Here is a 16,642-nt window from a genome sequence, read left to right as displayed (position 1 = left end):
GTAGCTAAGCTGATTTATGGAGGATTTAAAGGCAACCAGGGCCATGCTGCCTTCTTCACCTTTTCTATCCTCGGTTTTCCGTCGCCATCCACGCTTTCCACTCATCTTCTTAACATTTCCTCTCTGACAGTCTTTGTTATCGCCTCAATTAGTCTCTCTCATCTCCTCTCTTCTTTTCCACTCACATGTTTCCTTTTCAAAACCCCTTTGTCTCTCTACAACAGTTCTTTCCCTCTCCTTCTATTGGCCTTCTATGTCTTTAGGTCATGGCACATGCAGTAACATCAGTATTTATCCACTAGCTTAAAGCTCATTTATAACGGCTGTATTTTCTAAAATAAAGGAAAGGTATAGAAATTATGTGTAGGGATTGGTGGGCTGATTTGGATTGCAGTGGGATGAGTTAGCGTGGCAGATAAAGCTTCACTTTTAGCTGTAAAGAAAAAAATGACATCTCAAAGTAAGAATGAAGAATGATGAGCAGCGGAAACGTAACGCCATTATTGCCTGTCCTTAAAGGAGCAGCCTTTCCTTTTTGGTCTCCAATCATCCATCATTCACAGGGGTGCCACCACTAACAATCATTTCCATTTTCGATTTCGGTTAATTTTTTAAAACAACATATTAATTGTTGAGTCTCTAAAGTAGTGAGAAATTCCAACCACAAGGTCACATTAGCTCAAGGCAGCGTTCCCAAATCGTTAGTTTTTCCCAACCAACAGTCCAAAACCAAAAGATGCAGACTTCATGGCCAAATGTATGTGGACACTCAAAACATCACACCCAAATGGGATATTTGGACAACTCAAAATTTACAAAACTATGAAACTCTACTCTTCTGGTTTCAGACTTTCCACCAGATTTGAACCTCTTTTTGTGCACAGGGGCATTGCCATGTTTAGGTAAATAATTGTTTACAACATTATTACATGTTTTTCCTGGATTAGAACTAATCGGTTAGGGCTATCCACTTACTCTTAACCATATAGTGTATTTCTGTAAATCATTATACTGTAAATCATGAGTGTAGCTTTAAAAGTTAATGTTCAAGTTTTATCCTGATGCTTTAGCGATACAGCCTTTTTAGTACATTCCAATAAAGCAGTGACTGAATTTAGTCAAGGTTAGGGAGACGAGGTGGGAAGAGAAGGGAACTTCACACCCTCCCTCTAATTAGATTTAGTGACTTGGATAATTCCCATTATATAATTGAAAATGGCCCTCTGAAATATTTAAAGTCCACCCCCCCCCCCCTCCACCACCCAGCCAGCCCCCAGGGATACAATCACCAGAAGGGGCAACATGTGCAAAACGCTGCATTAAATCAATAATGTACAATGTCCCACCGCAACTCACAACCTGGATTAACAGGCCACACACACACACACACACACACACATACACACACACACACACACACACACACACACACACACACACTTTCCCCTGAAGCATGACAGCGCTATTGATAAAATAATATGCACACACACATTGCTGTTAGGAAAACGCATGGGAAATCAATATATCTGTTAAAAGGATTCACCAGCAACATTTAAACCCCAGGGTGCGTGATGATGGATGATGGATTTCTTTCTGTTTTGTCTCCATGTTTGTCTATCTTTTCTTTTCCCCTATGGCCTTTCTTTGTCCTTCCTCATCTTAAAAGCATTATTTGCAATTGCAAAGGGGTCTTCTTCTAACTAAAGCCCCTTTTGGACATACACTCCAATTTAACGCGTCTGTCTCACATCTGACCACGCACCCTGGTCAGATGAGGTCAGATATAGTAACATTTCTACATCACTTTTAATACTGCACAACTTTGAACTCAGTGCTGTGAGACTGATGTAAAGGCTGCAGCAACACAAAGTGAAACACGCGACCCTTTTGACTTTCTCGCCTTCCTTGACATGCAGTATTCGTAATGAATACTGAAAAACATCAGGACGTGCAGTAACTGTATGTTCCTGATTGGGGGCTCATATCTACACCTCTAAACTCTGAACACATTGGTCAAGTGATTCCTGAAGATGCAAAGAGTCGCGTTTGATCAGTCATGTGATTCTCTGAAAATTATACAATCCAACTGATTCATTTGTAAAACCTTTGACTTTAAGACTCTGAGTTAATAATAGTTTGAATGAGGACCCAACATAATCAAATCACTGGATATTTTACTAAAGAGGGAAGAAAGTGAGAGTTCTCTTGTTTCTCATTAAAGCTCCTTTATAAAAGTTAGGAAAAAAACAAATATTGAAGAATATATGTTTGGCCATCTCTCTGGTGGAGCCCTGTGTGCCCAAATGCAAAAAATAACAATTTTTGTATAGCACGATGTAAAGATAAGATTGTTGCATGGCATTTCCTCTTCTTAATTTGATGAAACTGACCCCTGTTAGTCCAACATTCCCTTTTTGGTTAGCCTCCTGACACAGAGCCCCCTTTGTACAAACCTCCCTTGAACAACAAGAAAAACCTGAATACCAGGGGACACCCATGTTGTGTTAGGGGTGCATGTACACACAAACACCATTAAAACACAGCCTTGAGGAAGCTTATGGTTTAGAGAAAATTCACTTTTTAATGGCATGCCTGAGGCTTCCTAGCTCATAGCCTGCCTCGCCTTTTAGGGGGACAACAGACTGTTTCTAAGGGGCTCAACAGAACAGACAATCTTTACAATGGGTGGTTTACTTGACTCACCTGCAAAAATCGCTATATTTTGTTCTTTTGTCGCTCTTCATTAGCTACAAGCTAATGGAGCAAAGCTAGCTTACTTGCTCAAAGTCTGCAGGGGCCACTCAGCTTCAGTTTTAAATCCAATGGGACATTTAAGCATCTTTATGACAAAAACAAGCAGAGAATGAACAGATGAAGCAGTGAAAGGGCTGATGTGTTTACTGTCCAACTGCCTGGCTGTATGTCAAAGCATGGCCTAATGTAACCGGAGTGGGAGTTCCCCTCGAGGGCGGCTTGGGTGTCGTTTTTCTGGACTGGATATGAACAAAGTGCCTGTCACTCAGTCGTCTCCCAAATCCTTTTATCCCTTAGTGTGCCCCTTTTCTACCCTACGGTGGGTTTCAATAATCGGAGCTTTACTCCATCGTTCCAACTTTCTCTCTCTTTCTTACTCATGTATATTTTCCCTCCATCCGTCTTTCTACATGGCTCCGTCTCTTATCTCCCACCATGCCGGTTCTCCAACTGTTCCTGTCTGATTCAACACAGTGACTTCTTTGGATTAATGTTTCTCAGACTGTTACACCAGTTTAAATGATTTTCATGTTTTCACTTTGTTGATAATATACTGCTTCATAAGCAATACTATTTTATTGCATGAAAATGCTGTTTTCAAACTGTTTCATGCAAACTATCTCGGCTATTTCATCTTCTCCTCTCCCTTTCTATCACCTTCTCTCTCTCTCTCTCTCTCTTTTCACCTCCCCTCCTCTCGCTACTTTTTCCATCACATGTCCCTGGTCTCTTTCCAGGAATTGGGCCTGGTCTAATTCCCCATTACTGAGATTGATGGACCAGGGGCTTGGTACAATTGCTGGCTGGCTGTAGGTAACTGTGTAAGCAGCCAGCAGGATTGTAAACACTGTGCAACTTCAAGCTTCCAATCCTCGCTGCAGTTTTTACTGACCTATATCAGTCTATTTTTAGTTGATGCGAGTATTAGAATTTGGTATAGGCTTACAGTCGTACAGGCGTCGAGTTGCTTAAATAACAAATCAGAGGTTTTTCAATCAAACCGATTGGCTTTTCTTACTACTGAATCAGATATTAATTTAAATAATCCTATCCTATGTATTTGTATTATTTAAGTTGGTCTAGACACTGGCATTGGTTGTAATACTAAATTCCAAAATGCTACGATTTTCTTTCTGGTGAAGGAAAGCATGTTTATTAGTTGAATGGAGTTCAATATTTTCAGTGTAATCTCTGTCTTTTGTTTGTCAGACCATGTTGAACTGATAACTGTTCTATACATATTAAAAAAAAACACAATTGAAAGTTTCAAAACATTAATACAACTTTTGACATTCATTTATTTAAACAATACTACAAAACTGCTCTTTCACTGAAATTTCTGGAGGTTATATTCCTGCTTCCAAGGGTAAAATATAACAACGGTAATATAATGAATGGCTTCACATCACTCAGACTATAATCCTTATTTAAGCTGCAGTGCAAACTCAGCCTGTATGTGTTGGTGTCAGGGCAACATGAAAGCTCCCACTGTCCTTCATTCCCAAAATAGCGCAGAGAAAGCCCTCTTTGTGTTTGTTCTCTTCAATTAACAGGACAGTTCCATAAAGGGACCGACTGATGTGCTTCTGTGTGCTTCTGTGTGTGTGTGTGTGTGTGTGTGTGTGTGTGTGTGTGTGTGTGTGTGCGCTCATGTTTTCCCAACACTCCTGTACCACTAACCACTTCTGACTGAGATAACGGATGACAGACTCTGGGTTCACTTAAAAACCAGATACAGCAAGTATGAATGGCACCAAAACAACAGCTCCATCCCTCTCTTCTGAACCATAAACTTTGATCTCTTGAATAGTATTCAATAATAACAGAGAGCATAGTTTGAGCTGAGCTTGACAGTTGTTGTACCGGTCTTAACTTAACGGAGGATCTTAGCTGCAATCAGGAAAGAATGGTTGTAAAAGCCTCGGTTCATGTTGTTGGCCTGTGTTTTCACGGCAGGAACTCTGTCTTGAACGCTGTAAAGAACCAAACTAGTGACACTAGATGTGACACAAAACTGGTGGATGTGTGTGAACAACCCTGAGTAGCAGTGTGGATGCAGTTTTGCTTGTTTAAAGCTGCTCATAAACAACAAATTAAGCTTTCTGCAGACTCTGGTTAGGTTTATTGGCTTCTTTGCTTTCAGTTTTTAAATTATTTTTTTATGTCTCAATCAGACCTGCTATTCAATTGAGTCAGCCAATGCAAAGTTATTATACACTCTGGTTAATGAAGAATATTATCCAACGACCACGTTATGCTGGTTTCTATCTCTGAATTGGAAAACTCAAAAGACTTCTTGAGGAAATCTTGAACAGACTTTATTGGTACTGTCAGAAGGAATGGCAGCAAGCTGTTACCCAGCGCACAGAAACCAAGTAGACAACAACACCTACTGTGGTAAATGTATTATTTTTCAACAATACTCAACCAGGTAGATGCCATAACAATGAAATCTAATAATTACAAGAAGGCATGGATTTCTGCTTTAAGATGTTAGTACCACAAAGTAATTTCCCATCTCATTGTGCACCAAAATGCACATCTAAACTTAAAGGAGAAAACAGATGTTGAAGAAAAGTAATAACAACATAAGGCAAAACATCTCCAACATGTTAGGTACCTACCGGTTTGGGCATCTTTCTCCTCTCTCCGCCCGTCCCCTACTGTTAAGAAAACAGAAAGATGCTGTCCTCTGTCTTCCTGCCTCTCTCCAGGGCACCAGCGCCTGGGACACACAAACAACAAAACAAATGCACCAATGTCATCAAACACTCACCATAACATCAGAATCAGCGTACCCTACAGGTTGTCATGCAGTGCACTTTTCTGTATCTCTGCTTCTATTTTGTCTTTTGTCTCTCTCCACATGTAATTGTCACTATTGAAAGAGACAATGACAGGAAACAATCAAAAGCAAGATTCAAAAGTCAGAGGAAAACCAGCAAAAGAGATTAATGAAATAGCGAGAGAGTTAGATTAAGATGAAGCAAAACAGAGACAGAAAATAAAAGAATAATAAATCGGAACGTGAAGACACTTCACAGCGATTTCAAGTGTCCACTGCGGTTTCCCATTTTGGACTCCAACCAATTAAAGAGTTTAAAATGAGAAAATACAGCCTAAATGTAGCAACAAATCTGTCACATGCTAACATTCGGAAGGAGTACTGACGGTAGCTTGGAAAAGACAAATGAGAAACAGTGTAGAAAATAAGAGACAAAAAGGGGAACCGGCAGTTACAGAGATAATTGGGCAAGTTGCTGAGAGGAAATAAAGACAACGGAAAAAGAAACACAAATAGATATGGAGAGAGAGAAAAAAATCTATTTTCAAGAAGCCATTTACAGGATCTCTTTAAGGGGACCTTTGACCTCCTTACTGTCAGCTTTCTGAAGTGATGGTTATATGCAAACACTGGATTTATCTAGATTTGCTTGTCAGCTAAATGACTAGAATCGGAAATAGAGAGAGCAGTTGGTAGGTGTCCCATAGGTGCCAGATCTTTGTGATGTGTAAAGCCAGAAACAGACCTTTCTCAAGGGTCAGCACAGAGAATTAAACCAGGCTCAATCAAAAGCTTACGCTCAGTCTGAGGACCAAAGCAAACCTAAAACTAGCAAAACACTGGATGATGATGAACTTAAATTGATGGACTGGGTAGTGAAATGCTCGTTTGGTCTCATTGATTCGGGAACCGGCATGCAGAAATATTTTGTAGGGTTCATGGAGAGTTCTAGGTCATGAAAAAGAAAGAGTTAGTATTATTTTGTTTTTCAAAGTGGCTCGTCTCAGATGGTGTCATAGGTCATAATCTTTGGTGGACTTCACTAGCAAGCTTTCCAGTAAGTCTCTTACTGTACAAGGAAATAGGCCAGCACGATTCGAGGAAAAATATGAATCACAATTCTTTAGCTCAGAATTGATATCACGATTCTCTGCCATGATTCTTTCATCACAAAGTGTAATGTTTATTGCACACATTTTTTTAAGATTAGATTCAACTTTATTGTCATTACACATGTACGGGTACAAGGCAACGAAATGCAGTTTGGGTCTAACCAGAAGTGCAATAGCAGTAAGTGCAGGATATATACACTGGTTTCATAAGTGCATAACTGCGTAAATATGGAAATTAATACTATTATAAACAGAATTTTACAGATGGGTTTGTCCTATGAATATAAAATAAAGATAACAAGTATTGTGAGCAAGATTTACAGCTGGATATGTACTGAATATAATATACAGGTGGATATTACTCTAAATAGAATTTTTACAGATATATATAAGATAGGCTAAATGAACCATAACAAAACAAAACAAATTGGCATTTTTGGCACCTATAGCACATTGAGGATCACTACAAGCCTGTAGACATAGAGGCTTCAATGGAGAGAGGGGAGAGCATCGCAGCACTTGGTTGCGCTTTAAACTCTATTTTATACAGTCTATGTTTAAAACTCACAGAGGAAAGTAGTAGTAGTTTGTGATGCAGTCGGCTTAAATGAGAATTCATGGAAAAAAAATTGAAGTTATTTAAAAATTAAATTGCAAACGGGTTAATCGATTTTGTGATTTTATAATGAATTATTATGCAGGCCTACAAGGAAAAAGACTCACATATTACCATAATGTATGAACGTCTGCTCTGGATCATTTATGAACTAGTGTCACTTGTGACAATGGGATTAACTGTCAATTAGAAACTATTTATAACCAGAGTTGTGCAGCTCATTCAAGTTAATGTAGGTCACAGATTTCTTAACGCCTCTGAAACTGTCCTAAATGTTTCGATTTCTATTCAAACCCTATTCTTGACTGAGAAAGGGGATTTCTATATATCTGAAATGCATTAAATATTCTTAAAAGGAAACTGCAAATTTTAGACTGACTTCAGAGACCATGAAGAATATGCTTTGAAAAAAGTAATTCAGCCGAAATTCTTTCTTTTACATAAGTGTTCAGAAAAATCCCTTTGATGTAATGTACTGCACATCTGTGGGGCATGTCCTCAAATCTATGCTCAGCTCAGTCAGACCTTCCATCATCCCATCGGTGTCCTTACAGGGCCAAATCCTCAAGGTATACGAGGCCTGGAATATGTCTTTGTTCAAAGTGAGCACTGGCAATCAGACCGACCTCATTCTCAAGACACAGAAGCAGCTCAACTTACCCAGAATTGTCATTTAACTGTCCTCTACACCACATACACTGGAAACAGTTCAAATGCAAGGTGAACGACGGCCGGATTCTGTTTTGATCTCAATCTAAAAAAGGGAACAAAAGTACTGTAATGTTTTTTTTACTATTTCACTATATATTATGACATGATACCAGACACTGAAGTCATGAGAACATCAAACCATGGTTACAGTTTACGACTGCTTTCAAACAGAGCTTTTTAGTTTTACTATCTTCAATTCTAAATTCAAAGAATTAAATACACTGTCTCACGTTCCTTAAAGCTTTAGTGCGTAACGTTTTATATTTTTAAACGTCCGTTGCATTCAAGCCATTGCCAAATGAGTTGCTACAAAGCTAATCAAGACTATCAGCTCCACACAAATCTCTCTGTATCTGTCAGTATGGCTATGTTCAGAAGATTGTGTCGTCCGGCAACTTTTGCGGGCAGAAACTCCAGTGAAGATAATTACCTATCCTGAAGAGTCCATCATATTTGTTTTTATTCCTTAGCATTCTCCTTGGCTACTAGCAACTGCATGGAGGAGGGGTGGGGCCCGTGCACAATCACAGAAGGCTTGTATCATGTGGACACCCGGCCAGTTTTGTTGTCATTACTTGGAATTCCTCATGGTGGAGCACACATTTCACTCTTAGCAATACCAGTTCTAGTACTAGCTGTAGTGTGACAGCATTGGAAGGGTTAATGTTACTAGTTACTGACAGTGGCAGCAGGAACAGTCGAGGTAGTAGGGAAATGATCTATCCCCAGTAATTAAAACATTAAATACTCTAAATAAAGCAACCGCATGTTAAAGCTTATTTTTTAACTATGCAACACTCCATGTTAGCAAAATAACACCTCTATAGTTTGCTCTCATGTGCAAGGATCAAAACGTAAGGCGTTGTCACATTTTTTAGACTGTTTTGACAATACATATAATCATATTGCCCAGCAATAAGAGGTAGTAACCAAATCCTGCACATCCTTAACACTGAGACTCAAACCACCTTGCAACACATGACATGTATGTTTGCAGACGATTTTTTTTATAAATTTCATCTACCAAAAAATACCCTAATCCTAAATTTGCCACAAACCCGAAATTTACGCCACAAAACAGCCTAAACCCTCTTTTAGCTTTATAGTTCCAGCAGATCGAAAATTGTGATTTTCATATTGATTACTGCTGAAGGAAGAACAAGGTGATTAGGTCGATCTCTTGGTTGGTCAGTGGATTGAATCGGCATAATTTATAATCTTAATAAAATAAATCAATTGTTACATCTCAAAGTCCAACGGTTTCTGGCAGTTTGGATGCAGCCTGGACAGATAAAAGCATCACACACATCCCAAATGTATTGTTGGAACCTACTTTAATATCAGCCACACATACGAGTCACGACACTGAACCTTTATCAGTGCAAGCCCCTTGACAAAAAGTCTAAAAGCTAAAGCAAACTTAATAAAACTGCACAATATGCTGCATGTGGCAAGATTATCAGCCGGGTCTGCCTGTGCAATTTTCCACCACCTCTATATCTTCTTTTCTTGTGCGGTGTCTTTAAATTACACCTTATCAACAATGAGAGACAGTGAAGGGAGGAGCAAGAAGGGAGAGACACATCCGAATTCAAAGCTTGCCCTGACCCATATACCCGCAGGCAGGAGATGGGTAAAGACACTGAATACTTAAATAACTTGCACACTTAATGTAAAGATGTGTCGCTGAATGTAGACAGTTAGACATGACGGCTCTCACTTTGAAAGTATAGAGTATGCGGGGCTTTATTAAAAAATGCTGCAAGTTATATAATATTCAGAGCAAGGTAAACATATTCTTCCAAAATGCTTCTTTCAACTTTTAATCTCTTTCTTTCTGATTGTGTTCCTTCTTCAGGTCTAACGGCCAACAGGATGAACACATCAGCCATTCGTTCTCCTTCTGGCAAGGTGTAAGTGATTACCATCTACAAAACGTAATGGATTTAAATGCTCCAGGCTTTTATGGAAACACACGACCCCCCCTGGCCTACACACACACACACACACACCGACACCTACGGGTGACCTTTAGTGTGTGTTTTAGCTGAAAGCATATGGTGATTTGCAAAAGAACACAGGTCGGCTCTGTTTAGCAGCCCACTACCTTGTAAACCTGGATCTATGGGCCCTCAGGGTGTGTGTGTCCCTTCATTCAAAAAAAACCAGAGGGTCGCTCCCAAGCGGATACAGCTTCCAGGTCACCATTCATGCAGAAAGAAACTCTGCTCTCTGTGCACATTACACTCTTTCATCTCTCTCTCTCTCTCTCTTGTTTTGTCCAAATCAAGCTCAACACAATTTTACACACACGTTTATAGTGTCCTGTGTGCCTGCTTTACAGATTCCTGCTCCTCCTCCTCTACATTCCCTTCCCTTTGAACAACACGACAAGTAAGGATGGGTTGAGTTAAAATAATACTATTCGGATTGAATTATGACTCTGATTTATGGCAAAATTGTAGGAGCAAGAAAATCAATCAAGTTATGTTGAAAACCCACTTTATTTTTGGGGCTATCGAAAGCAGTGTTTGTCCCAGTTTTGTAACTGGTTCAAATATAAAATAAAGAACAAAACACATGTTCTCTATCTTGCCAGGTACATGTTGAATACTGGCATATATTTGTGTTTACTGGAGTTGAACATGCTAACATTAGCTGACTCTTGGGTACCAGGACCACAGGGACACCAACAATACTGCATTCTTACATCCTGCCCCAAGAAACTTCATCAGGTTAGACAGAGTGAAATGAAATTAAGTTTATTTCCATCAGAGACTAGCAAAATCAAATGTGTTCCTTAACTAAATCCCCATGTCTTATAAATGTGGCGCTGGTTTTAAATCATAACGAAACAAACTGGCTCCGTTATTGGCTGCAAACGGGACACGGATGAAGCTGTGGTGGAGAAGAGGTCACTTAACAAGTTGTTACCATGGATGACCCCGAGCCCACTCGCCACCCCACACTGGTCCAATAGATCAGTGATTCCCAAAGTGGGGGTCGGGACCCACAGGGGGGTCGCAAGCCAGAGAGGGGGGGGGGGGGGTCGCAAGTTGATTTCCAGAAATAAAATTAAAATTAAAAACGATTAGAAATAGCAAATGTTAGCCATGATTTTAACACAAGAAAAAACTAGTGGCTAAATAAAAAAAATAAAAAAAAAATAAAACAGCTCTTTTGATTTTCTTTGACCACTTTGACCCATCGGTTGAACTGTCCAGCGACCGAACCCTGAAGACAGCGTGTAAGTCTAAGACGCTGGCTGAGTTTAGGATTTGAGTTGAGAGGGAAGACCCACAGATATCTAGGGCAGTTTTGGATGTGCTGATGCCATTTGGCACTACCTACTTGTGCGAAAAGACTTTCACGGCACTGATGTACCTTCAAAATAAATACAGATCGCGATTGAATGTGGAGGATGATCTCCGAGTAGCGGTCTCCAACATTAAACCTGAAGACTGGACTCTGTGCTCCAAACACACCGCACATCCATCTCATTAGGCGAGGTTAAATTCAAATTAAAGTAATGAGTAAATTACCGTAGAATAATGTTATGACTGTTGTGTTATTTTGTGTTGTCATGTTTGGATACGCCTATAGTGCGTGCGCGGTTGCGCGCAATGTTTATATACGTTTATAGTGGGGGGGGGGTCGCAAGTCACTTGCACCGTTACTTTGGGGGTCGCGGGCTGAAGGTTTTGGGAACCCCTGCAATAGAGGAGCAGCTTCTCGAAGAGGCTCCGACAGCTTTGATGTTGCACGGACCGCTACAGGAAATCATTCCTACCATACAGGTAATTCACCACTGAGGGTTAGATAATACTCATGTACATCACAACTGCACGAAATGCAACTTCCACAACAGGTTTACTTACATCTTTATTATTACGATTTAAAGTATTTTTTTTTCCAAACTTGCATATATTTTAAATATTTGTTCTTGTATTCTATCAAATTTATTATTTCATGTATATTCTATCTTAGTATTTAATGTAAATTCTGTTTGTGAGCTGTGTGTCTGATATTTTGCTGCTTTAACATTGTAATTTCCCATTTTTAGAAACAAATAAAAATCTAACTGCACAAGTCGGATTGAGGCCGATATTTTACCGGTTCCCCTACATTTCTTTTCTGCTGGATTTTAGACTCTGGCAACTGGCTCACTTCTTTCTCTGTAAATCATCTTAAATCTTTACACACTAAATAATTTGCTTCTGAATTTTGATCAAATATTGAACTTTCATTGATTTAATTGCCTCTATGATCTCAGAGCGGCCTTTATTAAATGACAAGTGAAAGCAGAGTGGCTGCTTCACCACTGTTTGACGGTTTGAGGTTTCACTCCTAACGTGCTTGTGGTTGTGTGTGTTGTTGTGGGTTTGTTCCCTCCTTGTGGGGTCCCAAATGTCTGCGCAAAGATATTCTAAGGATAAGAAAAATAGACAACAATGAAGTTTTTCATGTTAAAGTTGTGTCTTAACAATAGCAGGAAGAATCTGGTGATATTTTGTCTTCTTGTAGCTAAACATAAAATTGCATTGTCATGGAAATCTGTTCACAGACCAACCAAGCAGAGCTGGGTCGAGGGGCCTTGCCCTAGAGAAACTTACCTATGTTGTTAAAGGGAAATATAATACTTTTGTAAAAATTTGGGGCTCATTTATGCAGTTTCTGGGGGGGATTTTATTGCAACTTTGTGGTCCCCCGGTTTCCTTTTTTATCTTTATTTTTCTTATCTAATTTCAATAAGGTCACTGGTCATATTGTGGAAAGTGGGAGTATTTTCCACACAGAGTATCCATCTGTGCATGTACTTGTTTGTTGCTCCTTGATATTATTCTTTATTTTTTATTTTTTATTAAATGCCACGATGGGAGTCAGTGTGTTACCATACCAGTAAAATATACCACTAACATATCTATATCTACATTTTGAATATTGACAAATGCCTATTGTACTTATGGATGTGCCTTGTTTTGTTTTCGCTGTTTTGTATTGTTGGAATGTAATTTAAAAACTCAATAAAAACATTTGTCAAAAAAAAAAGTTGTGTCTTCTTTAATGGAGGAATATTTCACTATTTCTGTTATGTCTATCATTACATGTGTGTTTAAAGAGGCTACACAACGTCCTGCTGTTAGTGCCAGAGACAACACAAACACAACAGCTGTTATAACAGCAGGAAACTGCAACAACTGCTTTGCTTGACAACAAGGTTTTACTTGTACAACCGATTCCTCGTGGAGTGTAAGGAGCAGAATGGCCTGTCCAGGGTGGGACCTGTGAAGCATGAACACAGCAGAACAACGCTGACACTTTAAACGCTGCTGCTTTGGCAATACGAGGAAAAAGAAGAAAAGAAAGAGAACAAGGTGGATGCGGAGGAACATGCATAGTATCTGTCTGGATCTTGACTGTCCGCTGCAGCAGCTAAAGTTAAGCAGCTAAAAACAAAAACACATGGATCCAAGTTCACCTAAACCTAAACTGACAGTCACCTCGAGAGTGATTATGGACGATCTGAACCTTGATGCTCTCTCGTTTAGTAATCTTTGTTGGATGAGTCCAACAACAACAACAACAACAGGGCAGAGTGGTCAACATTATCATTATTCATTTGATCAATATTTACAATAATAAATATGCACTTTGCAAAACAGATGTGACAATAAAGTAGAAAAGTTTTAACAGCTGTTAAAATTAATAGAAATATGAGATGCCTTCTGCACAGAGTCTTCCAAGTTGACTGAAGACGATTTCTATTGGTTGTAAGAGTTTCCATCAAACAAAAGTGCAGGAGGAATCCGGTTTTCAACACAACTTTAATGCAATTACCACTGATTTGGAAATTATATCTAAAACTGAGTGTTTAAATTATTAGTTAAATTTTACATTTGAATGCACCCAACTTCCTGGCTCAAATAGTGGGTCCAAGGTCAAGGCTAGTTTTCTTCAATTCAATTGAATTTAAATTTGTATTGTCAAATCATAACTGCCATGGTTTTGACTTCTTCTTGAGGAAAGTGTCCGTTTCCTATACACTCTACCAACGCTACACTCTTCCAAAATTAAAAGTTCATACATTATGATGAGCAGTCACTGGGACACCATACTTTAATTTTCTGCACACTATTCAGGTATTAAAAATAAAAATAGTGCTGTCAGTTAAACGCATTATTAAACAGCGTTAACGTAAATCCATTTTAACAGCGTCAATTTTTTTCTTTTTGGCCTAACAAACTTTCTAGTTTTTTTCCCACATGCTGTTGCAACAACTAGTTAAAAAACTACAACATCACACCCGATCAAGCTAGTTTGGAAACAGAACAACAGGTACGCCGCCCACACTGGTTTGGGCTTGCGAGCCGGCCAAAGAGTAGTTTACAGCACGTTTTGGTCGGATGGCGAGCGTGAGACACCGAAACGGATGCCAATAAGATTCTGGATGGAACGTTTACTTTTTAAAAGTCGCCAAATGGCTCCATTGACCAGACCAAAGTGATCAGTGTGTTTTTGTTGTAGACTGAGCTATCACCGCAGCACGTCCAGTCTGAAGTACCACTTGATGGCCAAGCACACGGCTGATTCCAGTTCTCCGCCCCCTCGTCAAAGTATCATTTTCACCCTTTTATTGATGGACAGTGTTACATTGTGTGAGAGATTATTTGCTCCAAGTGAGAATGTTACGTGTGAAATTGAACACTACACTAGGCTATATGCCAATGGTGTTTTCAATAAAAAGCATTTGCACAAAGAAACTTGATCCACTTTTCCCATGTTGATAAGAGCATTAAAATGAGAAATCGATTTTTGAGAAATCAAGTGAATTTTAGAATAGATACAAATGTGTGATTAATTGCGTTTCATTGCGAGTTAACTATGACAATCATAGTTAAATATTTTAATCGTTTGGCAGCACTAATAAAAAGCTAATCTTTTCCTTCAAAATAGATGTGGATATTTTTAGAAATCCCTCTGGGGCTTTCTAGTAACTGAATGTAAACCTGCCCTGAGGTTGCATAACAACACAAAAACAGAAGACTAATAAACTACGTTCTAGTCATTCAGGTGAATGTGCACGCCTGCAAAATAAAACTACATTCTCTAACTCTGATCTTGAGCCATGAGATTATTTAACAGGTTACAAAAAAAACGCACTGCAGGGAGAAATCTAAAACCAGCCGTCAAAGGTAGCCTATCTTATGTCATGATGCCGCGAGCCTCTCTCTCAGATGAGTTGTAATTTGGTCCCCGGGGGAGGCGGAGCCAAGAGCAACAGGAGGATTTGAGCGACAGGGGTAATATCCAATAAACTCACTTTCCCTGCTGTAATGAGGCCAATCAGAGTCTCCTAACTTCCCTGACGCGGACGGGAGCCTCCGTTTGTCCCAGGTGGACCGCTATCATCATGTGTGGGCGCGCTAATGGGACTGGATTCAGGACCTAAACTAGTTCGTGTTACAAGCGGTTTAATTCGGCGTGGTTTCCAGGGTAAACTCACACGATATAGTGTAGTTATGTGGGGAACCGAGTTTCCATATCATTTACGGCCCAGCATCAACCTATTTCGTGAAAATGTGCTTGTTATCATAGTAACAAGTGTCAGACTGCAGTTGGTCGCACATTGAACTCTAGTCTTAAGTTACAGTAACTGGTTTGGAGGCAGGCAGCGGTATCTGGTGGGACCACCAGTAGGCCTAGGCTACTTAAGACCATGAGAAATGAGACAATGACTATTTACAGCAAGGGCCAAAACAGCTTAAATGTGACAACTTAATGCTTAATATGGCTTAGCAGCTGCTGTTGGCTACATCGTTGCAAAGAGAAAGGCGAGTTGTCAGCAGCAGAATAGGACGCGCTGCAAAAGTTGCAAACGGCGCAAAAAACATTGTTTCCGCTCCGAGCTTTACAAAAGAGCTGCAGAGTCCTCTAACATTAACACACCAACAGCAAACCACTGAATTTCAACAAAAAACGGAGCATAATCATGCTCGCCAAGATGTCAGTGGTGAAGTTATTAGCCAAGCGCTCTGGGGGAAATCTCTGGAGAAATGTTAACAGACCTTTTGAATATGAGCGGTGGTCTGTGAACTGGTTATTCTGGGGGGGGGGAATGACAAGCATCTAATTACCCTGGCTACTAATGTAAGCTCTGTTCCGTTGCATAACATTTAACTGACGCGCCGTTCGTAGCCTACCTCAGCGCAAAGTGACACGACTTCACTCACGCGCACCCTCGTCCTAAAACGTGCAAGACGCCGGTTAGAAGCAAAAACTAAAAAAAAAAAGAAGGGACCCGCCACACGTCGCACCACGCCGTGTTGGACCTGCCCGTCAGATAGGTGTGTGCTGTCAGATAAGTTAGAAGGCTCGTTAACGGGCCTGCGACAAAACACCTCTACCGGCTCTCCAGCCCGGAGGAGAAGATAAATGAACGGCTGAGAGAAGGCGGGCAGAGATGCAGGCGACCAAACTCACCTCCGGGCTGCGTTGAGGACGTGTGCGACTGTCAGCCCCCTCCAGCTGGCACCACTACTTTATATATCCACAGCGGGTAAAAATAGAGCGTTTCACTTTCCGTCCTCGGCTATGTTTACCGGACAAGGTGCGTAAAGCCTGCAGACGGTGTCCGGTGATCCGGGCTGCAGACTCCTCTCCGTC

General features: G+C 40.1%; 1 protein-coding gene across 2 annotated transcripts in view; it reads right to left on the bottom strand.

The window, feature by feature from the left end:
* LOC116697888 (radixin) overlaps positions 1–16,642 on the bottom strand; it is a 35,196-nt gene that overhangs the window by 18,468 nt on the left and 86 nt on the right. Inside the window, exons 1-2 of one of the 2 annotated variants that reach the window (XM_032529489.1) lie at positions 16,460–16,642; positions 5,379–5,479 (exon numbers count right to left, since the gene is read on the bottom strand). The exon at positions 16,460–16,642 is cut by the window's right edge and continues 86 nt beyond it. In XM_032529489.1, the coding sequence (XP_032385380.1) occupies positions 5,379–5,390 (12 nt within the window). In that variant the 5' untranslated portion in view covers positions 5,391–5,479; positions 16,460–16,642. Of the gene's footprint in view, positions 1–5,378; positions 5,480–16,179; positions 16,408–16,459 lie in introns of those variants that run through there. The other variant, XM_032529490.1, reaches the window with a different exon arrangement.

The sequence above is a fragment of the Etheostoma spectabile genome, chromosome 11 (assembly GCF_008692095.1).
Source record: "Etheostoma spectabile isolate EspeVRDwgs_2016 chromosome 11, UIUC_Espe_1.0, whole genome shotgun sequence".
NCBI classification, from domain to species: Eukaryota; Metazoa; Chordata; class Actinopteri; order Perciformes; family Percidae; genus Etheostoma; species Etheostoma spectabile.
This window is presented reverse-complemented; position numbering and strand designations above follow the sequence as displayed.